This window comes from Nannobrachium achirus (assembly GCF_963921795.1).
Source record: "Nannobrachium achirus genome assembly, chromosome: 8".
Lineage (NCBI taxonomy): Eukaryota > Metazoa > Chordata > Actinopteri > Myctophiformes > Myctophidae > Nannobrachium > Nannobrachium achirus.
In genome coordinates, this window is record NC_137817.1 from 25,991,706 (window position 1) to 26,015,668 (window position 23,963).

The following is a 23,963-nucleotide window of genomic DNA, read 5'->3' on the forward strand; positions in this document are numbered from 1 at the left end:
GCATGAGCCTATATCATTTTAACTGGCCATAACCTTTCCTTATTAAAGTTACATTTTGATCCAATGTTCTAAATAAAACAATGTAACTTAAATTAAAATATTGCTTTCTATTCTATAACAGTCAAGTTTTGTTAATTACATTTGGGTTGAACACTTTACAGATAAGCAGCTTCACACAGTTTTGACTGACTACTGGTAGGTCTATGTGCCATGAGACCTCCATACAAAATTTGTGTCGTTAAAATGTCTTTAAAGAATTCCACACTATATTCAAATAGTCTGTGTATAAATGCTCGGTGGTTAAACTGTCTGACGCATGAACAAATTTGGCTGTGGGTTCTCGGGCCCCACTTTAAGAACCACTGACCTGCCAGTCCATTGGTTCTCAAAGCGGGGTCCGGAGACCCACAGGGGTCCTTGGGGGAGTTCCAGGTGGTCCCCAGCTAAATGATAGTTTGGAAGCAAATAGACCCTGTCTGTTACTCTAGTGTACAAATGGAACCATTCCATCTCAGAGTTAAATTAAGTTAACCTTGATTTTACAATAGGGTGCAGTCCAGAAATAGAAATGGGTCCTTAGCCTATTAAATGCAGGTCAAACTGGGGGCCCTTGACATTAAAATGGTTTTGCTAAAGCCGTAAAAAATCTAGGGGGCCTATTATGATCCAGGTCTTATGCCTTATGCCTTAACTTCTTTACCTTTTTTTCACTATTTTGAAAAACATTTTTAAATACTTCAAATGCTGATCTACATCTGCACGTTGTGAACTTGCAGATCAGCTATTTGAAATATTTAAAAAACAAAAACAAAATAGTAAAAAAAGGCAAAGAAGTTAAGGCATAAGGCATAAGACCTGGATCATAATAGGGCCCTAATGTTATGGGGGGTCCCTGGCTTTTCAAATGGGGGTCGGCGGGCATAGTGTCAATTTGGGGGTCCTTGACATGAAAAGGTTTGAGAACCACTGATCTGTGCGGTATCCTGTGAAACCATATCTCACATATTTGTGTACTTATTGTACGGATCATTTGTACCCCTACAGCATGTTGCAGCATGTTCACAGCTTCGGGAACGCCCATTCTTTATTTGGGACATGTGCTGATGGTCATTACCATTAGGTCAGGCTGCTGAGCTGAGGCCAGTGAGAGTGTGGTGCGTGCAACATGGAGGAAGAGGAGCAGCAGCTGTACTGCTGGGGAGATGGTTTAGATCTCCAGGAGGCCTCCACTCCCGTGCAGTGCTCATGGAGCTTCCCTGAACATGTCACCAAAATCAGCTGCGGGGAGAAACACACTTTGTTTGTCACCAGGAGCGGAGATGTCTTCTCATGTGGGAGCAACTCCAGAGGACAGCTGGGCAGACAGCGTCGTCCAAAGAAACCAGGTGAGTCAAATGAAAATCACACTCTCCGTCCTCACTCACCACCACCGTTTTAAAAGATGTATTTAATGGAGACCCGTTTTACTAGTTGTTTTAAAGGATGCATGGTGTGTGCATGTTAAATCACCGGTAGAGTGATATTTCGTTTACCCAATTCTATCTAAAGGGCTGCTTCTTATGATGAGCTCTAGGTTTCAGTTTCGTTTCCTCCATCCTAGCTGTGTGTGTGTGTGTGTGTGTGTGTGTGTGTGTGGGTCAGTGACGTGACGCCCCAAAAAATGTGTTTTTAAAAAAACTTTAAATTGCAGGCATAAAAGTGATTTACTTTTGTTCTACTCACTCTCAACCTTATGGAAATACATTTTGTTTTTAGATATTTTATTGGAATCAGACTTTATTCAGCAGTTTGTTGTACTTGTGCCTAAAATCGTCATATGGTGTGACATGAAAATAATTGTTCATAAAATGAAAATGGAGTACATCTTTCTTAAGTTACTCACTTTATCAAAGTCCTTTATCATAACTAACCAGTGATCCACTATAGTTTTTTGAAAATTAATTATATCTGTATATTTTTTTCATAATCGACACTCTGTGTGAGGCCCATGTTCATGATCTTACAACATATTTTAAATGTATTCTGTCAAAACTTTCTCTAAAATTACACAAATATTTGTGACTATTCCTGATAATATTCTCTATGTAATCCATAAACATTTTTTTGGTTTAATCATTAATAAAGGTATGATTTCTCACTATTTGGAATGTCACACCAAATGATTTAGTGTCACACCGTATGATCATATCTTCATGTGTCAAAGCAAACTGTGTTTTAACCTACCTATTAGTGAGTACTGAACTTTACTGATTGATTAAACAATTACCCAGGATAACATGGCCTTAATATTTCTGAACAGGATATTATTGTAGGGCTTTAACATGGGATAAGAAAGAATTGTAGTAGTAGATGGATGATGAGGATGTGCACAGGAATGCTACGCACACCTAAGTCTTCTGCCGGCCCACGGCAGAAGGATCCTAAAGGGACAATAAGGCGCATAGCCACACTTGGAGCCAAGGCATTGAAGGCAACATTTTATTAACACCAATTAGTGGAAACAGAACTCAGCATTCAGGTAAATTGCTTTTTTCCGAAGTCTCCTGAACTTGAACACAGCATTTTGTGTTGAACAAATGTAATTAGGAATCATGACATTACACCACATCTCCACTAGCTAAAGAGTGCTGGGTTGCGCAACTCTGAAAATAGCTGATCTACAAGCTCTCGCAGCACAACGTGTTGAGAGCTTGTAGATCAGCTATTTTCGCTAGTTTTGTCTCGGGTCCTACCTTAACACTGTCCACTGTCCAGTCCAGTGAGTCAAAGTACAAAAGTATTAGATCAGATTAGATTATACATTTAGACTGTATTGTACATCAGCCAGTCGTATTTGGTGAGGGTAGCAAACCGGCTGCCTTGTTGCGGTTCTGCTATGCCACAGACAACCTCCTGCTCTTCGTAGAAAATGCAGTCTCGCCCCTTTGGCTCCTCTCTCCTTGCTGGGTCATTGTTTAGTTTCTCCCTGTACTTTCTCGTTCTCTCAGCACTTGTCATTTTCCAGCTGACAAAAGAAAATGGAATGTATAGTTTAAGACAAAGAGAAAATATTGTTTAGATTGAAACAATATGTTAAGGTTTCTGTGAAGGGGTTTCTGCTCTGTCTGATGAATTTGAAGTATCACTGAATGAAGCTAAATTACATTTTATGTAAAAATGTTTAAAACAAATGTTTAAATGTACAAAAGAAACATGGAACTTTGTTATTTGTTGTTATATCTGTAGTTAAATACAGTATAAATCATATGGTGTGACAGTCAAGTCATATGGTGTGACAAGCAGACATGTCACACCATATGATTAAGTGTCACACCATATTACTGTTTTCTCCATTTAGGTTTACCTTGAGGCTACTATGTACACATTAGCATGCTAACAGCATGCTAGCTATAACAAAGCAGCCTAGATCTACATGGAAATATGACCAAAACTTAAAATAACTTAAGCTTTTTTTAAAGAAAAGGTGTCACACCAAAAGACATCCAGAATGGTGAGTTTGTCAACGTTTCAACAAGATGGCATTTCATGAAAATGTTAAAATCATAACTCACCTCAGACACCTGTCTTGCAGTTGTGCTGGGAGTGCTGAATAGCCTTACAGAAGAAGGACCTCTCTAGCCAATAGGTGTCCAAATAATTGCCTGTTTAATTTTTCCAAACTAGTGTCACACCAAATGATTTTGGGTTGGGGGACAAAATGTTTTTGATCAGAAATGACTGAAAACATTATGCTTTGACTTTGAAAAGATATAGGCTCAAAATAGACATTTTTTTTAGCCTAAATTCATTTTCAAATGATTTTTAGCAATTCTTTTTCTTAGTTTTATTCAAGTTCCCACTTTGAGAAACAAGGTCAGGACAGTCACACCATATGAGTTTTGCCATGTTTGGTTGAAGATTCTGAAGAAATGAGGAATGAAATGTTTTAATCTTGAGTAAGTTCACATAAAGCTTAATGTCCTGCACAATATTCAGAAGGTTTTTGACAAATATATTTTTTATTTATACATGTTTGACACCGAGGACAGCGAAAACGTTACGTCACGTCACCCACCCGTGTGTGTGTGGGGGGGGGGGGTTGGGGGGGGCCGTACCTATGTTCCCCAGGTTCTATGTTCCCCACTTTCTTACCACCTAACCTACTCCTAACCCTAAACTCACTCAAACTAACTAATGCTGTGAGGTGGGGAACATACAACCTGGAACATAGAGAGGACCCCCCCCCCCTGAGAGGGAGAGAGTGTCAAGTTTTAAATATTCTGAAACAATTTGTATTGAAACATTAGGCCTACGGTATATATTATAACACTGAAACTGATTGCTATGCACACAATCTCATGAGAGAAAGATATAAAGGTTGAAATCTGTAAATGAATATGTCATCTGTAAATAATCAATGTTAATGTGGTGTCATAAGTTAAGGTTGATGATGTGGGACACTTGAGGGGAGAATATATATTCAACAATATTGGTTTTAAAAACTCTGTTAAGTAAAAACCACAGAACCAGAGTTGTTTTCCGGTTTAATAGTTATGTGGATATATTCACCAAGTCAAACCTATTACATCCTGTATACCTATTTGTACATTCAACATTTATGTAATGTTTACCTATATATATTTTTTTTATCTAGGCAAATGTTGCCAGAGAGAGAGGTGTGGGACGAAAGTGCAATGATCTCCTCTTTGGGCTATATCACAGCAGATTAATGGCAAACTTCATAAGAATCATTCACTTTGTGATGTGCAAGCATGAAGCATGACATTTGGCACAATAAGGGCCACTCTTATGGAAAAAGGCACTGGCCACTAAAAAATCCAAGATGGTGGCCATTAATTTTGTTTCAAGATGAAAAAGATGAAAAGGCATTGGAAGAGTGGGCACCAGGAAATCTGGGCACTAGGGAAAGGTGGGCATAAAACAGAGTGAGCACCAGACCTCGGAAGAGTGAGTACGGTACTAGGAAATCCGGGCACCAAAATGGAAATACTTTGAAGTCTTAAAGTAATAATGCCCACTGTTCCTGGTGCCCACTCTTAGTGCCCAGTCTTAGTTCCCCCAGAAATGGTGCCCAGATTTCCCTACTGCCCAACCTACATCCTCTCTACCTGTATTTGCCATTTTAAGTAGGTTAGGCCTACAATATCGACCTACAAGTCTAATATGACAAGATGCACTTTCGCAGTTTCGCCCCAACAGGTATGCACTTTCGTCCCAACTAGTAGGGACGAAAGTGCAGTTGCTCAACTTGTGGTTTCCATTCGATAATTTCCCACTCGTCCATTGAAATGTAAAACTCGTTGAGGACATGTGTAAGTATCTCACAAAACAAATATCTTCACTCCAGTGATTTCCGTCTTTGTGTAAAGTGGTAAAAAGTTGCAGTTTCTACCCCATTCTCCCTACTGTACATGCCAGGGCTGTCTCTCTCTCTCTCTGCGTTAGCCCTGAAACATGACGGTCGCTGATAACATGATGTACAACCATTTTATCAGCGACCGTCATGTTTCAGGGCTATCTCTGTGTTTTCCCTTTGTGCTCAGGCCGTCTGGAGGGTCTTTGTGGAGTGTGGACAGTAGCATGTGGTCAGGACCATTCTCTGGCTGTGTGCTACTGTGGAGATCTGCTCTACTGGGGGGCAGGATGGGAAGGACAGCCGGGTGCTTCTCCCCATAGTCCATTCAACATCGTAAAACCAAGGCAAGAAGACCCAAGTTAATAGAACATTTATTTGCAGACTCACAGCGAGTGTGTCTCTGTGTCTTTCTGTCCTTTGCGTGTCTCGAGAAGCATCTGACTGTTCGACTTCAAACTTGGCGTCACAGTTCAAGGGAGTACAGTACGGATCAGTAGTTCTCCATAGTATTTGTATGTAACGCACACAGTATGCATGTATGATTTAGGGCTGACAAACATGTAAAAATGACATTTTACATGACGAATAATTGTGATTAAAGATTTAATTGTGTTTTTGTCATTGAACACCAGAACATATGAATACAAATCTCATTTCTGTTTGGCTTTAAAGGTGATACACCATGAAATTTCACTTTTCCTATTTTAAAACCTTTTTTTGGGGTCCCACTAGCACCTTCTATCCTCACAAAGTCCCATTTCTGACCGTTGTGTCTTTCTCTGGTTTTGAGAAGGCGAAGGTTACAAGTATCCCACGGGTTCTCAAAACAGGCTATCCAGATTTGCTGCCGATTGTGACGTCATCTGCCGATTGTGACGTCATCATAAAAATCAAAAACATTTTTGTTGGGGGGGGGGGGGGGGGGGGGCTATTGACAAATAGGCTAACCTAAATATACAAAGAAATCAAAAAGAAAAAAAACATACTAATAGTGGAAATGTCAACGTGTCAGATCAAGCTTGTAGAACTGCTATTTCCACTATTTTTGTGTGATTGACTCTGTCCTGTGTTTATGTTTGATACCGATGATAAAAGGTAATACTATTGAAAAGCAAATGCCACGATGAAATACCACATCATAAAAGTAAGAGCTTTAAAACTCAAGTTGAAATGGTTAAATTAAGATTTTTGAAGATAGACTAAAACAAAGGCATACAACATTCCAGTAGATTGTGATCAGAAGTGATACCGTATAAAATATGTAAACGCTTTACATTTATTTTAACTAACAATATTTTTGCTAATCTACAGAGCAATTCACCTGCCGATACTAAACGACTTCCCAGTGGTGCAAGTTGCTTGTGGAAACTCCCATTCCTTGGCCTTAATTAAAAGTAAGTAAGAGTAACATATTTCAAAACTGGACGAAAGGAAAATTCTGTTTGTAATTGTTGGTAAGATTCCTTGTCTTCTCAAATTATACTATCTGTGTTGTGGCTTATAATACAGACATTTTATTTTATTTTTTCAGCGGGAGACGTTTTCTCGTGGGGCTCAAACAGTCATGGTCAGTTGGGTCTGGGGAAGAACATTTCACTGCAGCCTTCCCCTGCCCACGTTCTCTCTCTGAGTGGGACAGCAGTGAAGAGGATCTCAGCAGGAGGGTCACACAGCCTGTTCCTCACTCTTCCAGGCTTGGTGTACTGCTGTGGTGCCAACAAATGTGGCCAGCTTGGGCTCAACCGGGTGGACGAGAAGGGTACAGGCAACTCAATTAAGATGAATTAATGAATCCAAACACACACATACCTTTGTAGACTCAAAGTCAGTCTAAACACTAGAGAACTAGAGATGCTCTCCCAGCTTTCAGTACTAAAACGGAGTGGAAAGGGGTTATTGAAGGGTTGGTCCTTCATATTGGGGCGGTGACACTATTGGTGTGACTATATAGTATTTAGAAGTCCACAGCTGTATCAGAGATCTCCAATAGTCTGCCAAAGCTAGACTTTACTGTACGCCGGAACCAAGCTGAGTTGTCCGGAGTCTGACTATTGCTGACTACATCAGGAGATCAGATTGGGGGACATCAGTGTTAAAGATTGCGCCGCCGCCTTCTTTCGTGTATGATCGTCCTTGATGATTGGTTGGCGACATTTTATTTCACAAGATTTCTTGTTACTGCACAGAGTCTAACTTCATGTGTCAATCAATTGCTGGCACTGTTCTGGGGAGCGTAGCGCTATTACGACGTTTGATAGTTCGACGCCACATTTGTCGGACGCTGGTGAATGCTATCCTGACGAATGTTAACCTGGTGAATGCTACTATGCCTAAACCTAACCCTTACCCTAACCTCAGTAAAACTATGCCTAAACCTAACCCGTACCTTAACCTCAGTAAAACTATGCCTAACCCTAACCCTTAGTCGGACTAATGGGACGTCGAAATATCGAGATTTCACCACTGTTTCTGCACCTTTCTGAGAGGAAATATATCCTACCATATGGAAGAATATTATGAATGAATAACAAATTACAATGTAATTACAGAATCGGTTGCCTTTTGCAATGGCCAAGGGGAGTAACATAATGATGACATTATACCCCTTGCAAAAAGCAACTGACTCTATAATGAATGCAGCACTTTCAGTTGTTGCCACGTAGCGGTAGGGGTTTGGTGCTTGCTTAAGGGCACTTCGGCAGTGCCCACTGCAAATGCCTCTTTTTGTATCGTGGATCTATTGGTGGTCTCTCAAAAATATTTACACAATCAGATTGTTGGATACATACTCATCAGTAATGCCTAGAATTAAAACCTGCTTTTAGACTTTTAATTCAGGTTTGTGAAAGTCTTGTATCAAACATGATTCAATTGATAACATACAATATTATTGTGAAAGAAAAATAATGGCAAAAAGCATATCCTGTCTACATTTCTTGTTCTTGTCAACAGGCAGGTTTAATGTGTGTGCAGTACCTGCCCTCAGAACCTTAGAAGTGTCTCTCATGAGCTGTGGACTGGCACACTCTGCTGTCTTAACAAAGGTACTGCACTTCACCATTCCTTTCACTCCAATTTAACCATCCAAGTGAAATCCCATAAAAATGTTTTAAAATCAGATTTTGTTGTCTGTCTGTATGTTTTGCCATGTTTATGGTAGCCAAATAGTTTGAATGTCAACATGTAGAAGTAAACTCGAATGATGTTCCTAATGTTATGTTGTACCCTAGGATGGCAGGGTATTCACCTTTGGAGATGGAAGTCAAGGCCAGCTTGGGCACAACTCCACTGCCAATGAATTGGTACCCAGACAGGTACAAGGTATTGATGGCCCTGCCCTACAGATTGACTGTGGCAGGTATGTACTAACAATTGACTGCACCTCCATGCGTTTATTATGGGCGTGTGGTGATTTTCTGATGGCCTTAAAGTCCGAGTCATGTTGAGAGGCGGCTGTTAGATGGAGGATGCCGACGCTCGGAGCGTCTCTCTCTCTCTCTCTCTCTCTCTCTCTCTCTCTCTCTCTCTAAAAGCAAAAAGGGAGAGGGTGCACGCGAGAGAGGTTGCATCTGTCCAAAAGCAAAAAGGTCTCTACCTTCTTCATTAAGATGTTGTGATGGATAAGATGTTGGCTCCATTCTATTAGCCTAGGCCTATATGTCATTTTATAGCCTAGTTTAAACTAAGGAGCTGCTCGGCTCTGAATGAGAGCTTAATTGAAATGACCTACTTTGCGCAGTGAACTGGAATTATATAATGAATTATTTGGCAGCGCAGCAGGTGTGTTAAAAGATTCTATTCTATATCTCAAATGGCTTTTACACTGTTATTGTTTTAATGAAATTTGGCCTCATATATTGATATGTGCCCACTGCTCAGATTTGGCTATTTGCTGGCTTTTAGGCTAATTCATTAATTATTTTAATCATGCCAACCTCTGTGCATGAGGGAGGGAGGGGGGAAAGCGGACCCCTCTCTCTCTCTCTCTCTCTCTCTCTGGGACATCGGATTCGGATCTCCGTGCGGTCGGATTTTCAGGCCGTCGAAAAATCGAGATTTAGCTGTTTATTATCATAGATAATTTGAGATAAAACAGGATTTTTTTTTACAACCCATATAGTATCAGTTAATCTGAATAACTGACACCTGGGATGTTATAACTGTACACTCGATTTTCTTTCTTTTTTTGTTTTGTCTTCCAGCTACCATACTCTTGTATTGGTGTCTTCAGGCCAGCTCTGGTCTTTTGGAAGTGGGGAGAAAGGTCAGCTTGGAACTGGGAGCTTAGAAGGTAGCCTGACACCCAACCTGGTTCAGTTGCCATGGACCACCGATGACCCCATAATCACAGCCAAAGGTAGACATGTTTTATTTTAAAAGGGCATTTCAACCATATTTTCAACCATATCTTCATATAACTGGTCCTCACTAATGCTCAGAACTAATGCACAGAACTACTTCAGGTACTACAGTGCATGTTTTGGCGTATCTTTGGTCATTTACATAACCCTAACCCTAACTGTATTAAACATTATAGCTGTTTCAGTTTTTGTCTAATTAGAATTTGCCAATTAGCTGATCATTCAAATATGGATCCTGCTTTTGCATTGAACCTTCATAGAATCTTGTGGAAGATTCCCATGACACATTTTTAATTGTGTAAATCTGTTTGAACAGACATGAAAATAGTCTCTGGATGGAAGACCAACTTTGCTTATGTTTCATCTACTGAGGTACTAATTTAAAACTTTTTTTGTTGATTGATTGTATCTTGATTGTCTTTGATACCTTAATCTTTTGTCATGTTAGAACTTGGAGAGGGAGCAACCAATCGGAAGGCTAGATGAGAAGAAGTTGCAAAAATGGCTGGCAATGGACCAACTAAACGAGATGGCACTGAGGTCCATATTTATTATTCTATTCTACTAATAGTCATTATGTCATAGAATACAGAAGTCCTAACATCACTCGTTCATCCCCTGGGTTGCGGAAGTTCTTCTCTATGGAGAATAACATTGGGTCATCTTAAACTTGTCTCGTACTGTATAAGCATTGTTGTCCTAACATTGTGGTCAAACTGTCCCAGCGATATTGTCAGTTTCCGATAGTCAGTCACTCATACTGTATTTTATATACCAGTAGTCTGTTTCTGGCGAACATTTAACTAATTTGGTGGCAGTAACATTAGCGTTTTCTCGCCGTCATATGATTCTTCATATTCATATGGGTCAAACTGCTGGGATTATTTGTTTATTTTTGGAACACAGTTCTTATTTGATGCCATATTAAAAGTCTATGGGAATTCAGAATGGGGGGAAAAACGCGACCCAGGTAGGGTGTGTAAATTACATCAGACTTCGGTGCTCTTTTGCACAAGTGAAATATCAGATATTCATCACTGCAGTATTCACAGGCTGGCCAATTATGTCTTTAATCCAACAGAGAAATAAGGATGATGTTTTCTTCATTGTCAGCCATTGTTGCTAGCTTCACAAAAGACGGGTAAGGCCTTCATTATAACTTAAACACGTTTAAGGAGCTAAATGAAGATGTTTGGGAAGTACCTGGAATTTTGTCAATGATTAATTTGGTGGCTGGTGCTGCATTTATAAGATAACATAATATGTTTTTTCTCTAATCAGTGGCCCGCCATCAGCTGCAGATGCCTTAACAGTGGATGTTGACACTGTTGCCCAGACATTTGACCAGATTTTGAGAGTACCATGGATCAAACAAGCAGTTAAGAGTTTCCTTAACCACTTAAAAACTGTTGTTGCTCAACTATTCTCACAGAATGTTTGCCTATTTTTGCTTATGTTTGCCTTGTTCCGCTTGTAGATCGACTATTTACACTTTCAGCGGTTATTGGGAATGCTTGTAGCTGCAAGAACTGCCCTGAGATCACCTGAGGTCTTCATGGTTCTTCTGTCATGTCCTCTTCTCCAAGAGGACAAGAACGCCGTGAAAGTGGTGCTGCCCCTGGCCATCGTTATAGACGAACTGAATGAGAAGTCTTTGGGAACACTAAGTAAACTATTTATTGATCTTGAGATTTATTTCTTCTTATATCTTAATAGATTTCTATATGTATAAGTAATGTCCATGTCCCTGGGGATATATGAAACATATTAAGACCCAAATATAGTTGGTAAACGTATTTCTGATTGTATGTATAACTACCTTATCAACCTATGCAGTACTTTCCTACGTTGTAGATTGCTTACTTGTATCTCTAACAATTTATACAACTAACATTGGTGCCAGATCGATCGTTTAATTAGTAGTACCTGGCAGGGGCCTTTTTTGGCCACTGGAACCAAAATGGAGCTAGGCTTTGTGGTCAAAAGAATTTCAGGGAGTTTCTGTGGTCAAAATGAGCCTTATATTTTGGTTCATTTGTGCTTGGATAATCTACAGTGTCTCTCCGGTTGTCATATCACTCTCTGAACCAGAGCAAATGAAGGCAGGACATTGTCCTTCTCATATGTTCAAAGCCGTTACGTTTCAGGATTCAAATTCAAAAACGGAAAATTGTAGTAGATCTGCAAGCTCACAATGTGTCTCTCTTTGCCCTGCGTTTCGAGCTTGTGGATCTGCTACTTTTGATGCTTTTGTGTGACGCTAGTTTGATCAAGTAGGGCGTTCATTTACGAAAAAACAAAGTTTAAATATGGAGATAAGAAGTTTCTGCTGACAGCAACAATATGTTTGTGTGTTGTATTGTCCTCTATGTGTCCTCTACAGAAGGTTGGTGGGCTGCTCTAACACCCGCCAATCTGATGAGGGTCATCCTGGTGTTCAGAAACGCCCTGTCCTTCATGCTGTCAACTGGCCTTTTGGAAACGTACAACCCAGGGGTGAACTATCTGCTAAAGGTCCTCAAGCTGCTCTTCAAAGTCAGTACTCATTCATCTCCATCATTATTTTGTTTCTTTGTGATTAAATTAGAAATGTTAGTAATTCAACTGCTTTTATTGTAACCCAACCAACAGAAGTGGAACCACACAGTAAAAAAGAAAGAAGAGATTAAATGATCACATTTCCTCGTGTAACTTGGATGACCACTTTTAGTTTTTGTTTGTTTTTACAGGCAAATAACAAACATGGGTCCCCAAAGGTCCCACTGAGCACCTTTTATGTGGAAGAAATCTCTGATCATGTGGATATACTTAGAGATCTCACTTTTTGGCATGCGTATGCAGAGGTAAAGACACATATTTATTGAAGCTACCTTGTGTTGTGAAAATTCTAACAATGCCTCTCTCGATGTGAGATTTTATTACGGTAATTGTTGTTAAAAAATATTTTTAACTCTGTAACCAAGCCTGGGTTAGCTAAATATGAAGGACATACAGTAAAGCAGCTCCATAGATCATGGGTCTTAAATGTTTTTCAGGCCGAGGATCCCTGATAGAGATGAAGCAGGGACCCCATTACATATTCAGTGATGTCATTACGTGCGCATCCCGCATCAAAAACTCATTCAAGTCACCCAGGGACTCATTCATGTCATGGTCCTGGGGTCCCGGGGATGCGCCTCCATTGGAGTCCATGTTAAAATAATTTACCGTCGCGGTAAAAGAAAAAAAAATGTCCACAGACACCACCATTGTTCATGGGTGAAAGAATCCTACTTTACCCTACGCTAACACAAATAAAATCCACGTAGAAAGTCTTAAACAGGCAATAGAAACGCCAATGTTTTGATTCCACCGACGTCTGACGCCATTTTGCGCGCGTAAACTTTATATTGAGGACACATAAAACTTTTCTGGGACCCATTTGAATGACCACCTGTGGGTCCCGGGACCCATTACATTGAAAACCTAGTAACATCACTGCATATTGTATAAAATTGTGTTGGAGATTAAACTTTTTTGTAGATTTCACATTTGTCATCAGTGTTGTGTAAATTAAGGTTTTTGTTTATTTGCTTACACATTATTGTTACTGTGGTAGAGATTTGTAGGTGGACTGTATTATTTCACGTCTGTCGTGGTGAACTAAACTGGCCTGGTCTGGCGGTTCTGTAATGTTATATTCTCAAGTCTCTGATTAATTCAGATTACCCATAGAACTTTGGGGTTAGTTATTAATCTGACTATAAAAACAGTTACTATTAATATATTGGATTCATCTTGATGTGTATTTTAACCCTCAATACTTGGTAAACTTTGGCTCTGTACTTGGCATGCTCTTTTATTCCCTCTAACAAACCTCTTGGCTGAAATAGCAGATTCACAGGCTCACACTTGTAGATCGCTTATTTTTGACTAATGTTCCCCCCCAAGTATAGGGATGCTAGGTTTCAAGTGGTTAATGTCAAACAAGAAAAAAAAAAGACAAAGTTAAAGGTATTCCACTTGAAGGTGATTTGTAGATTAATGATGGATGTTTTCTTAGATGAATGAGGCAGACAAACCACCAACCATCTTCTGCCGCTACCCATTTGTCCTGCCCCTCTCTTACAAGTTGGGCTTGTTCAACTGTGATGCATTCTGCTCAAAGGTACAGTATAGGACCTTATGTATATTACGGTACTTACATTTCACAGATGTGTTCCCTTAAATAATTTTCTGTATTGATAAATCTACATAGATGAAACCTACTTTCTGTTATCATGATTTATGAGCATGACCCTGAATGAATATCTCAAGATTTGAAACGTGTTGACAGATTGAGCTTCATACATTTCATAGCATTTTATAGACATATTGGAGGTTTCAGAATGAATAAGTACCATAATTGTAATTACAGAGAATGAACGGATTGGCTGCACTAGAGGACTGGATAGCATCAGAAGGTCACCCTTCCCCGGTTTTCCAGCTGAAGCTGAGACGGCCACACCTTGTGGAGGACACCTTCAGACAACTAGGTGCAGCTGACCACAGTGCTTTCCAGAAGGAGCTTACGGTACGATAATATAAGACATTTATAAATGGTCAGGCATCAGGCACCAAAGACAATTAAAAACCGATTAGAGGGCAAAGAAAGAATTACAGTAGATAAACCATGTTGTATAGATAGATATACAAGGTTACAGTGTTCTATTTCTCCTGGATGGTAAAAGGTTTCTCTTAACACACAGTAGAATGGTAGGGCATTATATACAGTACCAGCATAATATCAGAATTTACAATGCATCACGTAATAGGCAGTGCAGGCCTGTACATTCACCGGCCTTGACCAAAGACAAGACAAAATGCATGGAATAACAGTTGAATAGATAGTCTCCGGGTCAAGTACTGTAGGTTGTCAGCTTTTGGTGGCGATTATCAGCTTGTTGTTTTAGAGACGCCTGTAAGTTCAAAACATTTTTCTGGCCCTAACACTGTCAGCTTTGACACATAAAAAAAAAAAAAAAAATCTTAGATGACATCATAGCCAACTTTTCAGTACCAATTTACAACTTCAATGCTTTTTGTTAACATTTACAGTATTTGTCATAGGTGCAGTTTACGGAGGACTTGAAGCTGACTGATGTCAACAGAAGAGACTTTTTCTTCCATGTGTTTGATGAGCTGATGGCTCCTGGGGCCCAGATGTTCATGTACAATGAGACCAAGACACTAGCATGGTTCCCTACCAAGGTAAGACCTGACTGATGAGTGGAGACTGACTTTGTTTTGCCCAACATTAGTGTACATCTGTGTGATATAACAAATCGGAGTGTAGTACCGCAGTTCTCTTTTCACTCTCAGAAAGTGAATGTTTGAACTAGAAAGTGGGGCTTTGTGGCGCACCTATCTCTGCCAGGCTGTGCAGACTACCCATGCTCATATTACCGCATTCCTATATATTTCCTGATTAACCTCATCATGTTCTACATCTATGCCAACAGCCCAGAGTTGAGGTGAAGAGTTACTTCCTGTTTGGGGTTCTCGTTGGCATGGCTCTGTTCAACCACAGCATTATCCACCTGCCCTTCCCATTGGTCCTCTTCAAGAAGTTGCTGAACATCAAACCCTCATTGGACGACATGAAGGAGTTTGAACCCATAGTTGGAGAGTAAGAATGAATGACAAAACATTATCTTAAAATTGTATCCTGCGAAAATAGTATTTGGCACAAATTTGGTATAGGCTTCATATGTTTATCTGAACAAGGGATCACATCCATGGAGGTGGAGGTCAGCAATATATTTTTTTACCTCCCTTGGTTTGTATAAATCATTTTTTTGAAGGTGTTATTGCTCTAACAGTCCACCACAAGTAAGACGCCTCAGGGCGACATGCAACCTCAAGGGCAAGGTTGCGCCAATTCTTGGCCATCTGGCCAGTGATGTATATCAGACCAGTTACCCATATATTGGAGACCCCTGGTACCCACATATGGAGATCCATGTACTGTAAATGGAGATATGCTGTTAGAGCCCAAACATGCTTACTCAGTTATTCGTTATGTGAAAGTCCTATGACGTCTATGACATCTGACCTCATACCCTTTTAAGCCCATACATTGTGATCCCTGTCTGTAGAACCAGCCACACAGATATGGGCTGTCTTGGCCATATATGGATTCTGTTATTGTGGTATGTCAGGGCATTCCCATATGAAGGCCTGTTAGATATGGGCTTAATATTGATGCCATCAGGGAACTCCATATTGGCTTACAGAGGTACAGTAAGACACTTACTAATGAATACATTTTTTTTGTTTCAACACTTATACCTTCAGGAGTTTGCGTTGCACCATGGAAGACTACACTGATGATGTTGTTGATAACATGCTGATGACTTTCACGGTAGGCTGAATTATCAATCAATAATCATACAAAATGTATAGATTTATTTGTAAATGTGCACATTTCCCATTGGAACTGTAAATGTATGCATTTCCCAATGTATCTATATATTTCCAAAAGAGGCAAATGTATACATTTCATATCTTAGATCCTGTGTTTTGTACAATATAAAAATACAAAGTGGACCAATTGCGCGTTCACCTGGAGGTCTATAGATTTACAATGGGAAATATGTACAATACATCCCAATACACCCCTGAAAAGCTATAGATAACTCAGGCAGGGTACTAAATACCTTTACCACTCAACCCGTAAATGTACGCACATACTGGTAAATATATCTGCCTGGGTCCTGAGTCAATACAGCCCTAGTCTCTGTGTGTGGGTGGGTGGGTGTGAGTGTGTGTGTACATTGTCAGATTAACACTGACTATTTTTTTAATTCTGTTTCCCCTCGACCTGCGGTCACTTCTCGCCCTTAAGGCGTTTTACTTGTATACCTTTGTTTATTTAATGTAACATGTACAATACCGTAGGTGATGTTTCTGAGATTCCTTCTGTAGACCAAGTTAGGTGTGGGTTGTGCTATTCTATATCTACTAATTGTATTCTATAGGTTCGATGGGACGGCAGTGATGTTGAACTTGATCCAAAAGAAAAGGGAAAGTGTGTCACAAGCTCAAACAAGTAAGTATAGAGTCGATACATAGTATTTTGTATTACATAGATACAGTATTGGCTGATTATAACTGCTCTGTAAACCTGCATATATCCTCACATGTATCAGATTATACCTTCCTTTGACTCTGGCGTAATGGTACAGTATGCCACTTGTCCAGTGAGTTTAACCTGTGCCAACGGCCACGCTGTCAACTCAGTGGCGTCCAAATTGTATCAAATCAGTTAATAGTACTTGAGAATGAAAGTGAAGCCCCTGATACACATAGTAATTATTTCTTCAATATCAACCAGCAACGACCAGAGGCGTCAATTGGGTATGGCAGTTGCCATACCTTGGCTAAAGGGGAAAAAAATAAAATGTACTTCCTAAAATAAGTTCATGCCTGTTGATAAGGTATGGCAACATGACTGGTGTCTTGCACGTGTAAGGCACAAAAAGATAAATCCAATGACGCTGCCAATGGCCATACCCAATTCACGCCTCTGGTCGTTGCTGGTTGATATTGATGACAAAATTGCTATGTGTATAAGGGGCTTAAAGGAGACTAAGGTCAACTCTGTATCCTGGATATAATAAAGCAGAGCCAAGTTTGTCTGCAGCTTTGTCCTCCTTAATGTGTTTGATTAAATGCCTATACTTATAGCTATCAATTTAAATGATTGCTTGGTTATATTTAGTTCTTCTTAATTGATCCCTTGATTTTCTTTTGTATTATTGCTGCTGTTTACTAGGCAGGAGTTTGTTGATGCTTTTGTCAACTACACATTCAACACATCGGTGGAGAAAGTGTTTGAGGAGTTCAAGAGGGGATTCTACAAAGTGTGTGACAGAGATTTGATGGAATTATTCCGACCAGATGAGTTACAAGGAGTGATGGTGGGACAAGAATCCTACGACTGGGACGTGTTGAAGCAGGTTTGTTTGAATGCAAACCGTTTCTTAAGAGACTAGAGATGTTCTTGAAGCCAGACAACTCTACCACAATCTTTGAATGCTACAGAGTATGTACTTTACTACTCTTAAAAGTCCCACACAGAAAATTGTTTTCTTTTGTCTTTTCCATTCACAAAGATATCTTTAAAATGCACAGTATATGTTTTATTTTCCATTTCTGCTAAACAGCATTCAGCATGCTAGATAGTAGATAGGCTTGAACTAATTTGATTTACAGTTGGACTTACTTAAATGACTGCATATGTGAGACAGAAACATAATTTTTTATCTTGCGCCAGTTTTCGATACAGACTGTTAGGCAGAAGCATTTGGAAATTGTGTAAGCCCACAGTCTATCTCAAGAGACTAGATGCAATGTAATAAGGAGGTACGACATGATAATGTGCTGGGGTTGATTCATAGCTTGATGAGATTGGCTTGACTCCATTGTGATTTGCATATGAAATTAAGCGATACAATGTTGATTAAACGTGAGAAGGCAATAATTGTTCGTTATCATAATTCCATGATTTCCATCTACTTTAGAACACTGTGTATGAAGGCGAGTATCACTCCAATCATCCCAACATTATCACATTCTGGGAGGTGTTTGAAGAACTCACAGAAGATCAGAAGAAAGGCTTCCTTTGTAAGTATCATTTTCCTTGTAGTTTTGATTCACTTCAAAAAATGGTAACCCTGGTTTTCCTCATGTTCAAAAGTAAAATCCATTCTGTCCTAGCACTTACTTCTGCAACATATTTATTTTAGCATTTTTCAATTGCTCTACGATCACAGATATTGATCGACCAGTATGGGTCTGACATTGGAATGGGCTCTATGCATACAACTCTTCTGCGTTGGGCTCTGGGCCGCAGCTCCACTTCCGGGTCTGGTCTGGAGCAATGATAGTCGATGTAAAAAGGTGTAAATGACATTATTTGATTTGATTATTTTATATAATCTTCATTTATATTTTGTATTATTAGTGTGTCGATGTTTACATGATGCCATGAGTTCAAAACATCTTATTAAAACCAGTTTGCTGAAGACTTGTAAACGTCGACACACACAAATAATAAAAAATATAAAAGATGACATCAAATTATCAAATCAAATAATATAGTTTACACCGTTGTGTTTGCTACAATATGATGACTGTACATTCACTATCATTGCTCCTGACCAGAACCAGAGGTGGAGCTGCGGCACAGCCCAACGCGGAAGAGTTGTATGGCCTATTCAATGTTGCACTCAAGGCAGCTAAATGTCCCAAGTTCATGAGCTTATTTGTTTGCTAAAATGTACTTCCAAAAATGTAATCTAAGATTTTAAATGTGATAGCTTCTCTTCTACTGCTTGTCCCCAGTGTTCCTTACAGGCTGTGACCGTGTTCCCATTCTGGGTATGGACGAGATTAAGATGAAAATCGCTGTACGGCCAGAGTTTACTGAGCTACATTTCCCAGAATCCCTCACCTGCCATTCCCTGTTACTGCTGCCCATCTACCAGAGATACCCAGCCAAGAGGACACTGCACAACAGGCTTATGGTAGCTATCAACCACAAGAGAGGCTTCTGGATGGAATGATGCAGTGTAGAAAGAGTCAACTCAGTGCTTGAGAAAAGTTACAGCTGTCTTTATTTAACTTAAATGCATCTCTTGCACACACATTCTAATGACAATGTTGTATTTGATTCCATTGTTTAAATGTTATATTTGAGTTTGTTGTATTAGACTGTAGTTATGTGTACGGTTAGAAATGTTGTTTTATTTCTATGAAGATGCAGGCAAGAAAGGAGTTGCACATTCTAATGACAATTTTGTATTTGATTCTACTGTTTAAATGTTATATTTGAGTTTTTAGTATGCTATGTAGTTAGATATTTTGTTTCATTTCTATGAAGATGCAGGCAAGAAAGAAAGGAGTTGCATTTGTATCACAAAATCTAAACATAGCTGTTTGTTGAGGCTCTCCAAACACTTCTTTCCAAGTATCAGAGATTAGACTGTCCAGTCAATCATGTTGAAACCACTGAATGCCTGTACAGTGTGACAAAGGGAAGCCTATAATTTATCATAATGAAGATGCACATTATATTACAGATTTTCTTTTTTTCCTTTTGGTCTGATATCTGCATTTGTTTATTTGATGTCTGTGCATCTGTTGATCAAAACATTGTCTGCCGTTAGCTGTAGCTATATGGAAGTTAAATAACACATTAAAAAATAAACACACCAAAGTACAGTCATCAGTCTTGAGTTTATTGTGCCATAAATAGAACAATATTCACATTTTATTTCTATGGCCTGGAGGATTAGGCAACGTTTTCAGGGCGGTGGTCAATTGTCTTTAATAAGTAAACTGCATATAATATTCACTTGTTACTTGCACTTATACCTTTTGAAAATAAGTTAAAGGAATTGGCATTATATTTGTCTTACTCATCATACACGCTGTATGATTGTGACATTTTCTGTATTGGCACCAGTTAACTAAAGGATACAAATTCTTGTAACATTGTGGTAGCTATCTGGCAACCAAACTGCCTCTCATTTCAATGAGAATTTACAATTTGAAGAAAGTTGAACATGTCCTCCTTAGGCCCAACAAACAAATAAGTTGCATAATGGCAAATAAAAGATGAATATGAATTGAGCACTGTCCTATAAATAATACAGGCTTTCCCAAAGGTGCAAACGTTGTTCTGTTTTGGGAAATCACATACCAGGGTTATGTAAAGTGACATAATGTATCACTATCAACAACTGTTGCAGAATGAGTCAAAACACCATTATAGACAATGCAGTATTTCAAGTATCTTGAGAAAAACACAAACCTAACCTTCACAGACTTTGGACCATCAAATCTCTTCCCTTTATTTAATCTTCCTTAAAAGCAACATAAAATTACTCATCAGATCTAATCATTGAGGCTTTGCACGGTTGATGTTCCTATTCAAAGTTTCCAGTCAGTAAAGTTAACAGATTTAACAACTCCCCTTGGGCTCTATAGAAGGTCCACTCCTTTTTTCTCTTCATTGAAAATAGGAGATCGTCAAGATCTGCTATTCTCGCTGAGTGGTTATCCTCGAATAGAGACGCTAGGGTTCATGTATACAAAACAAAGCAACATTGACCAGTTAAGATTTAACTTTTAAAATTCTTTCTTAGTGAGTGTTGGACAGCTTGGCTCAACAGTGGTTACTGTGCTTCCGTCCTATGGGCTCAGAACATAACTTTAATGAGATGTCACAGACTACCAAACCCCCCTGCAACCTTTTTGTAATACATGTACATACAAACATAAATATGCCTAAAAAGTGTAATTACAAAATAATGATACGGTATACAAAAACATGTAAAGCCAGTTGCAGCGAGGTGATAATACAAACATTTTCTACACTGTTACATAAAAAAGGAGACAATAGAAAAAGCTTTACTAATGACACTGGGTTGTGCTGTGGGAGAAAAGGCAAAAGGTAATGCCACAGGTCTTTGAATTTTCCATTTGTGTGAGTGTCTTTACTCCATGGATGGGAGACTTGCGAGCTGAGTGTGTGTAGGTGAGGAAGCAATATTACCCAGATATAATTTGACCCTCTGGCTCCTGTGCTTCATCAAAGTCCTCTGTGTGTGTGTGTGTGTGTGTGTGTGCGTGCGTGTGTGTAAAAGTAAATGTTTTGGTTCCAGGTCTTATCTGATGAGGTGATAGGTGAGCCAGTACATGAAGATGGGCTGTGCTGCAGCTATAGTCATAGTGAGATACATCCTCAGCTGGTTTCTGGCTCCTCTCACCAGCCTGCCTTCTGCTGCAGACTCAGACAGCAGCTTCAGACGGAGGGTACGGATCTGTGGAGAGGAGAACAGAGCAGGGACTGTCAGGGACTGCCCAGTGTTTTAAACCCACTAAGACCTGAAGGTGAAAATTCTGAAAATATCTTCTAAAATGGTTTTCTGGGAAAAATAAAAAAAGATGTTATATCAGTGGCGCTCAAACTTTTTCATGTCATGGAACCCTAGAATGATATGTATGACCGCAGACCCAGCATCTCAAAATATTTTGTTCCAGGGACTCCGATAAAGGTTTTGGGTTACAAATATTCCCTTTAAAAAATATACATATATAATATATATATTCAAAGATTTGCACAAACTTTCATGATTTTTCAAAAGATAGTAGATCTACAAGCTCATAGCACAGCACTCTGTGCCACGCTATGAGCTTGTATATCTACTTTTGAATTGCCAAAGTATTAAAATAATAAAAAGGTTAAAATGTAAAGCAACACAGATGCGTCTCTCTCGTCGTCCTCAGACGAGCTAAAGCTATACATTGCGCATTAATAATGACTGTGGGGCGCAGCTCCTCGCAGCCATACTCTGACCGTTTCAGGCTTGAAGCCTTCTAAATGGGTAACAAACCAGTCAAGTTCCTGTCCTATCACCAGAGACTAGGGATGTGAATCCTCCGCGGTGGCCCTGTTCATGTACCTTGTTTTGTTTAGAGCAATTTTGATGAATGTTTTAGAAAGGCTCCTACTCACCATAAATACAAAGATGGCTGCACAGCACCACAGTAGAGAGAGGTAGTATGCTGACCTCCCAAACGCCAGACCTGCTACTATTCCTACGATCATCCTACAAACAAACAAACACACACTCATGAAATGTCATGTTGTACACCACATATCCAGTGATTCAGGTTTCCACATGCTTTATGTTAAAACAAGACAATAAATCAATCACGGTGCTAATGTGGGTGATAAATAGAACATCAAGCAAGAAAGGGACAGAATCTGAAATGTAGGATGATTAAACAAATAATCCATGAAAGAGAAAATAGAGGCCTGGGCCGTGGGTCCAGCGGTCTTGGAACATAAGCAGTCTGACAGTGCATCGCGGGTTCGAGTCGCGTTCCTGACATGTCTCTTCCCCGTTTCCTGTCTATCTCCACTTTCAACTATAAATAAAGGCAGAAAAGGCCAAAACTAGAAAGGGAAATAAAGTAGCTACGTGCTACTCTCTCATAGTCAGAATGTTATAAATTATGATTATGGGAATGACCTTTATCTGATTGACCCAGTACATACTGTAAACGTGTTGACTCACTATCCTCTGCATAAGCACTGATGATACACTTGACGCCATGACAATCAACTACTTTCTGTTTCTGTCCTCGTCCCATATCTTCTGGTCGTGGTCACGTCATGTGTCCAATGAGTCCGATGGGATAGATTTGTATAAAACGTAGAGAATGAGAGGCAGAGCAGCCTATAACTGTCTTACCTCTCTAGGACACAAGGACTTTGGTGAGGACCTAAACTTTTTATTGCCAAAGATGACTTTACGCTTGCCTCTGAGGTTCTTCTGATTATCTCTACTCCTGTTCTCATCTGCTCAGCTTTTATGAGAGTGATCCGTCGGGGGACCTGGACCTGCTTGAGTTGATCGGCCACCCACTGCCCCCCTCGGTCTCCTTCGTTCCGGGCTTCGAGGGTTACCCTGCCTACTCCTTCGGCCCCAACGCCAATGTGGGTAGGCTCAGTCGGACCGTAATCATCGACCCTTTCTACCACAACTTCACTGTCACCGTCACTGCCAAGCCCGACACTACCCGGGGGTATGCTGTTCGCCATCACCGACGCCTCCCAGAAGGTGGTGAAGCTGGGCGTAGCGTTGTCTACAGTGGACGATGGCATCCAGAGGGTGATCCTCTACTACTCTGACTACGGCGAAACCCACGAAGCAGCCTCCTTCAAGATAGAAGACCTGACCAACAGATGGGCCAGGTTCACCATCACTGTGCAGGGCTCCTTGGTGACTCTGTTCATGGACTGTGAGGAGTACCAATCATACCAGGATTACACCTTCAGGGAGGGCCGTGAGCCCCTCTTCTTTGAATCCAACTCTGCCATCTTTGTGGGCAACGCAGGAGGAGCAACCGGGATGGAGCGATTTGTGGGTTCCATCCAGACGCTGGTGTTGAGCTCGGATCCCACGGCTTATGACGAACAGTGTGAGGAATATGACGCCTAAATCCTTAGACAAGCTGCTGAAAATACCTTGCCTGTTGACAGCACCAGGAGGACAACTACAGCTAACCTTCGACAGACACCATAATAATGTCTTCTTGTGTTAAACTGGTCCTGTGGTCATGGTTACATTTACTGACATCTGTAAACCATTTATTGATAAGGATGTGCCATATAATTGCCTTGTGAAACTGCACTGAGGGAGAATTGGCTC

At 40.0% G+C, this 23,963-nt stretch overlaps 2 protein-coding genes across 2 annotated transcripts in view; one reads left to right on the forward strand and one right to left on the reverse strand.

Annotated features, from left to right (window-relative positions):
• Nucleotides 1–1,165: 1,165 nt before the first annotated feature.
• LOC308290007 (putative E3 ubiquitin-protein ligase HERC6) lies at nucleotides 1,166–19,304 on the forward strand (the record flags this gene model as incomplete). Its single annotated transcript, XM_080731785.1, has 17 exons — nucleotides 1,166–1,385; nucleotides 5,544–5,700; nucleotides 6,668–6,750; nucleotides 6,888–7,115; nucleotides 8,309–8,400; nucleotides 8,587–8,714; nucleotides 9,559–9,713; nucleotides 11,238–11,384; nucleotides 12,101–12,252; nucleotides 14,114–14,269; nucleotides 14,806–14,946; nucleotides 15,198–15,364; nucleotides 16,033–16,099; nucleotides 16,716–16,786; nucleotides 17,513–17,696; nucleotides 18,261–18,363; nucleotides 19,084–19,304. The coding sequence occupies 17 exons, from the start codon at nucleotides 1,166–1,168 to the stop codon at nucleotides 19,302–19,304; spliced, it is 2,472 nt and encodes an 823-aa protein (XP_080587911.1).
• Nucleotides 19,305–20,032: 728 nt separating this feature from the next.
• Nucleotides 20,033–23,963, reverse strand: part of yif1b (Yip1 interacting factor homolog B) — a 7,028-nt gene continuing 3,097 nt past the window's right edge. Inside the window, exons 6-7 of the mRNA XM_080731787.1 lie at nucleotides 22,262–22,355; nucleotides 20,033–21,566 (exon numbers count right to left, since the gene is read on the reverse strand). Coding sequence (XP_080587913.1) covers nucleotides 21,411–21,566; nucleotides 22,262–22,355 — 250 coding nt within the window. The 3' untranslated portion in view covers nucleotides 20,033–21,410. The remainder of the gene's footprint in view (nucleotides 21,567–22,261; nucleotides 22,356–23,963) is intronic.